The sequence below is a fragment of the Sturnus vulgaris genome, chromosome 6 (genome assembly GCF_052056855.1).
Source record: "Sturnus vulgaris isolate bStuVul1 chromosome 6, bStuVul1.hap1, whole genome shotgun sequence".
Classification (NCBI taxonomy): Eukaryota; Metazoa; Chordata; class Aves; order Passeriformes; family Sturnidae; genus Sturnus; species Sturnus vulgaris.
The window spans coordinates 33,378,156-33,384,155 of NC_142248.1; the positions used below are offsets into that span (position 1 = coordinate 33,378,156).

The following is a 6,000-nucleotide window of genomic DNA, read 5'->3' on the forward strand; positions in this document are numbered from 1 at the left end:
CCATGATTTAGGGATTTACTGTATGTTTGAAGTCCTTTAAAGACACCGTGGTGCAAAGCTTATTCACACAGGAACCAGTGAGTGGCATCTCTAATTTAAAAAATAAAATTTGAGATGGGCTCTTCTTCAGTGACTGTGCAATGAAATGAAAGTGCTCAACTTTTCCCCTGCTTTTCTGTGTCAAAGGAGCCAGGAAAGTGGCCATACCAGGTTAGGCATTGGTGTTGAAGACCAGTACCTTGCTGGCCACATCTTTGACCATCAAATGTATCTCTGAGGAACTAGGGAGCCTGCAGTAAAGACAGGAACAGCTCAAGGCCTTTTGCAGAGACCCAAGGGTTTTGGGCAGCTCCAGCAGCTGCTGTGTAGCTTTTTAGAGAGCTGGGCAGGCAGAAGATTTGGGGAGCCAGAACAGCGCCGTGACCAGCCTGTTCTACAGCCTGGTTTCCCTTTAAAAATTAAACTGGAATCAATACAGTCCTGTTGAAAATATAAACTCAAAAAATTTGATAGTGTCTGACAGCACTCTGTTATTCCAGCTGTTCTTTCTAACTAGTGTTTTGTATTCTTCCTTTGTGAAGAAAAGGCTGGCTGAGGATTAGTTAAAACTCAAGTGCTTCCATAAAAATGTCTTCTTGTGTGACTTATCTATCTGGCAGCTGTAGCACTAGAGGGTTTGCTTGCTTGTGCCTGCAGCAGAATGTTTCATTTCCCTAAATATGTCCAGACCCTGCAAGACAGAACTGGTGCTGGAGGTCAAAGATCTGTATCTGACCTTAGACTTGTCCAGAAGAGATATTGATAAAAGCTAGTTTCCATGACTGCCCTTTACCGTCAGTATTTTTGGACATGATTCATCTTGATCTATTTTAGATACTTGCTTTGGGACAAGATGAACTGGATGTGAAGTGCTTGATTCTCTCAGCTGACTGTAAAAGTTGTCCAGTGAATTGGTTCAGATGCAGAGGGGTACCCTAAGTTTTCTACCTGGCTTCCCTTCTTGCTTGATATACTTCTGCCATCAGTCCTGCCACCACTGGCTAACTCCATAGGAACTCCATCAGTGCCAGACAAAATTGTCAGGGATGTTTTGTTGATGGCAGTGAGATGTGGAGCATGGCCCCTCAGACCTATTCTCTCCTCACCAAAAACACACATCGGGATTGTGGTCACTGCATCTTATTAAGCACTTCATCAGTGTGAGAGCCCATAGAAGGATGTACAGAGCTCGTGTCTGCTGCATCTGGCTGCATTCCAGCTGTTTTGGCATTCATCTGTCTGTAAATGCTGAGGTTTGAATATGGTTCTTCATGTGAAAGACTAAGTCCTGACAGAACTGCATATGATTCTCCAGCAAAAGAGTACTGAAATTGAAACAATTATCATTCCTTGCACAAGGGAAGCAGAACTTTATCTAATGTTGTCAATAGTGATTAGGTTTAACTTGCAGCTCCTGGTAGCGTAATTGGCAAATTGCAAATTTTAATGGAACATTTTAGAACAGCAACCTCAGTGGTTAAAATAATATTGAAAAACATGAATACTTCTGCTAGAAATGCCTCTCTGGTTTTCATAAGGTTGTCATGGTATACCTCCTCACAAGTAAAAGTTCCCTGAAGAGCAGGAGTCTGAAATACATATCACTCCAGTCCAGCCACAGTTGATCATTCTGTGATCACCTTATCATTCTGGATAGCTTTTACCTGTGCTCCCCAGCCTACAGAATATCTCACATTCTGCAATGAAGCACTGATGTGACTAGTGGCTTAAAAAATGTTGGTTACCATTTAAATATATGACCTGTTATTAAGAACTACTGCTGCATTTTTTTTTTCTTTTCTTGATGTATACCTCACCATGAAAATTGTTTACTCCAATATTTCTCACCTGCACATACAGAAACACCCTTACAAGGAAAGTCAGAAGTGACTTCCTGTAACAAGTTTAATTCTGTATTTTCATCATTGTCTTAAACAGGATATCAATAATTGCTACTGGTGGTTCATCAAGCTATAGACAAGGGAAACTGGCTTCTTTATATGTGAGAGTTACCTTCTCCAAGTACTTAAAATAACCACATTTTCAGATTTCTGGTTCAGATCATGCCAATTCAAATGGCTAAAAGCATTAGATGTATCCTCCTCTGTCTCACAGTAACTGTAGCATGTTTACAGTCACTTGTATAATAACAAAATGCATCTCTTCTTGCAGCTCATACCAATGTGGTTGCCAATGATACAGTCAAACCTAAAGGTAAGTTGCTTCTAGTACCTTATTCTTTTATTGCTAGTATTACATATTTCTGTAAATTCTAGAAACAAGATGTGATCTCCAAATTGTCTGAAAATAGATAATTGTAGCATATGCAGTTGAGATGAAACTCTGAAGTGTGAGCATAGGTAGAGCATAATTTGCTGAGGTACTTGCCCACTAGTCAGTACTGCTTTTCTTTTCCCCTCTGCAACACTTTCCTCTAGCCAGGTTGGGGCCTTTCCTCTCTATTTACTGAGATTGGTTCTTTCCTGAGCTGTGGTTTTCTTAATGCCTTAGGCTTGAGAGTTCCCTGACAAATCAGGATTGGGACTCTTGACTCAGGAGGTAGATTTGGGTACTAAAGAAGATATTGTGGGCCTATTTTCTTGGGTAAAACTGTGCCATCTGGCCCTCTTTGTAAGGGAGAGCAAGGTGGATGTGTGATTTGTGAGTCAAGAGATTGTTGTGAAGAGAAGAAAAGTTTTGGAGTTGGTCTCAGTTTGGAGTTGTGTCTGTAAGCACATTTGCCTTCCATGGCAACACCACAGGGCAGGATGTGGAAGAAAGAAATTTGACATGGGGCAGTAAAAGAAACTCCCCAGCCAACAACCAATACCCTTTACATTGCTATATTAATGTATGTATTAAGGGTAGGAAACTAAATGTTTTGCATCATTTGAACAGCATTTATCTGCTGGACTTCAGCTCCGCCTCCAAGCCATCCAGAGCAATGTCAACCACCACAGCCTGAGGATGCTGCAGGGGTCAGGACAAATGAACAACAGCTCATCCGTGCTCCGCAAGTGGCTACAGTGTACCCAGTTCAAAATGGCTCAAGTAGAAATTCAGTCATCAGAAGCTGCATCTCAGTTTTATCCTTTATGATTTATGTAATTTGTTCCAAAATATTCATTTTCTAGCCTAGCAATAACAGTATTAGAGCTGTAAAAGACTTTTGTATAAATCCATATACAGAGTATATACTATATCTACACTTTTTAGCCTAGGACAGATTGTGAAAAAGCTTATAATGAGTGAAGTTAAGAGCCTGGTCCTGCCAGTTTATAATTACAGTTACTCAGGATCAACAGGTTCTAAGTCTGTGTTCATGAACATGGATTGGACTCAAATCTATCATATTGTACATATCTCTCTGATCATTGAGATAACTTGTTCTTAAATGTTCCTTTACATTATTTTTGAAGCTAAAACAAAGATCACTTTTCTTTAACTTCTATTTTTTTTAAAAATAGAATTGTGGGTATTCACAAACATGGAAGTGCTATGTTGCTATTTTTTGACAATTCCAAAAGAAAATAGGGTTTTTAGGAACCTTTATATAAGTTTTTAGGGGGGATGTCTTTTCTTTTTTTTTTTTTTTTTTTTAGATTCACAGCTGGCAATGCAATAAAATCTGTCTCTATAAACCAGTGGTGTTCTAATGAGGCTTTTTGTCATCATCTTCTGGGAAAACAGCAGCTTGTAAGGAGAGTCGTTATGAAGTGCACTTAGAAATTAGGTTGTTAAACTGTGCCAATTAATTTGTGAGTTTTTTTCAGTACATTTTCGAAAACTGCCAGGTCTGATTTATTATTTTTTGAACTACTGCTCTTACTTCATTGATTCTCTGCTGCTCTTCTTTGTAGGTTTCATAGAAGCCTTTTTATTTTTGTGACTACTGTATCGTATTCTTCTGTTGATACTGGTATACAGTGCAATTAAAACGAGATCCCAAATCTATTCTTATTGATGTCTACAGAATTTATGTTGCAAACTTCAAGAGGAGCATGATTGAACTTGAACTTTTGCATAATGATATTTACAAATCCCAGCATTTGCATACTGTTGTATTAAACATGATGTTTAATAACAGATGGATTTTAATATCATTAGGAGACTCAGCCAAAGCCTATTGGAATCTAAGGAGAATCAATTAACTCAGTGGACTTTACATAAAATCTTGAAAGCATAATGATTTACCACCTCTTGTAATAAATACTTAAGTCTGTGCAATCCCAGTTGTATTTTTTGTATTTATTCTCTAATGCACTGATTAGAAAAAAGGCCAACATTAAGTTGTATATTGGAATGGTATTAAATTCCTAGTCTTTATTGCCACTCTCACAATCTGCCTGAGTTTCAGGTTTTGTGAAAGGTCAGTCTTCCCTCACTGCATTTACTAAAATAAAAATGGAAATGTTTGCAGATATGCCATGAAATTACCATCATGCTTTACAAAAACAACAAACCAACCAATAAAACAAAGAAAAACCAGTAAGGCATGTTTTAAGCTAGCTTGCTTATGTGTTTTTAGTGGAGAGAAATTGATTTGTCTAATCTAAAACTGAAAGCAACCTAAAATGATCTACATGGAGCCTGGGGATGGAGAAACAGTAGGGATAAAAGGGGGGGAGAGAGACCCTCCCACTGAGTCAAGATTCAGAGTGGACCCCCTTGCCAAAGTGAGCCCCAGAAGTGACCAAGTTTTTGGGCCTAAAGGTTTTAATTGATGGCCTAATTTAAACAATTTATGAAGTATTCTATAAACACTAAACTCACTCAGAAGCATATCATACTTACACACCTAACATACTTAGGAATCCAAGAGAGAACTGCAGCACATTCACACTCCCATGCACACAGACCTAAAGAGTGTGCATGAGGTACCTGTGAAAAATTCCCCCGAGTTCAGAGAAGTATTCACGTTGGGTGCCTTTGCATCTTCAGGTGCTGATGAAAGTGAGCTTCAAGGAGTGGGGGAAGCAGCCCAGGCTCCATCAGCAGCATCTGCTCAGAGAGTGGTGGCCAACGAGCCTGAGATTAGCGTGGCCTGAGGAGGAGCAGGGAGGGGGATGCACCAGCACAGCATGCTCTTGAGATTGGAATAGGTTTTTCTCAAATATTATCTTTCTTGCATCCTTCTTTCATCCAGGATCTTAACTCTTGGGACTCTTAGCTCTCTAACCTCGTGTTTATTCCCCATACTGTGTGCATTTATATACAGGTACTCAGAGGGATGCCCAGCAAGATTTCCTGAAGGGATTTTGGGGTTTTCTCCATAATGATTCCCTGTAGGCACTTCCTTGCTCATCTGCAGCATGCTGGTGGTTGAGCCATGTTTTGTTGATTTTTGGGATCCCTTCCTTTCACCCAAGCTCTGTCACTCCCTCATGGGGTGCAGTACCATGCTAAGGGGTAAGCAGTTGGAACTTTGCCTTTGGGCAAAAAGAGCTGTGGTCTGTGTTTCCAGTGGGACTCACTCCTTCCGTCCCTCAGCTGTGTCTTTTTCAATCTTGTGCCTGCAACAGGTGATACCTTTGCTAAGTAACCACATTAATAGGGGGCCCAGGTGTAAGGGCTGGGGTCAACTTTACTGAAATGAAAGGGCTGTTGGTTCCCTCAAAGTGGGACATGTAGGAGAGGAATATTTGTATTTTTGATAAGCTGTGATCTGGTGAATCTGAAAGACAACTGAAAGACAAAGAGAGGGAAGGAATTTGGGGCCATTGGGTATGAGGTGGGTGAGCTCAGATGGGTGCAATGGGAATTGTGGAAGCCTAAAGGATGAAGAGTTTGATTTAATTTGAGAGAGCAATGATTTGCAGGAGAAGAGCAGAGAAAGCTTGTTGTTAAAACTCACTTCTGGAAAGGAGAATCTATGATCAGGCATCTCAGTGGATAATGCATGGAAGCAACATGGTGAAAGCTCTTTCCCTGCCGAGCAAAATCTGCTTCAAAGCATCTATG

General features: G+C 40.1%; 1 protein-coding gene across 6 annotated transcripts in view; it reads left to right on the forward strand.

Annotated features, from left to right (window-relative positions):
* UNC79 (unc-79 subunit of NALCN channel complex) overlaps positions 1–4,266 on the forward strand; it is a 106,729-nt gene extending 102,463 nt beyond the window's left edge. For all 6 annotated transcript variants that reach the window (XM_014884499.2, XM_014884503.2, XM_088166172.1 and 3 more), the window contains 2 exons: positions 2,212–2,253; positions 2,938–4,266. In XM_014884499.2, the coding sequence (XP_014739985.2) occupies positions 2,212–2,253; positions 2,938–3,138 (243 nt within the window). In that variant the 3' untranslated portion in view covers positions 3,139–4,266. The remainder of the gene's footprint in view (positions 1–2,211; positions 2,254–2,937) is intronic.
* Positions 4,267–6,000: the final 1,734 nt, after the last annotated feature.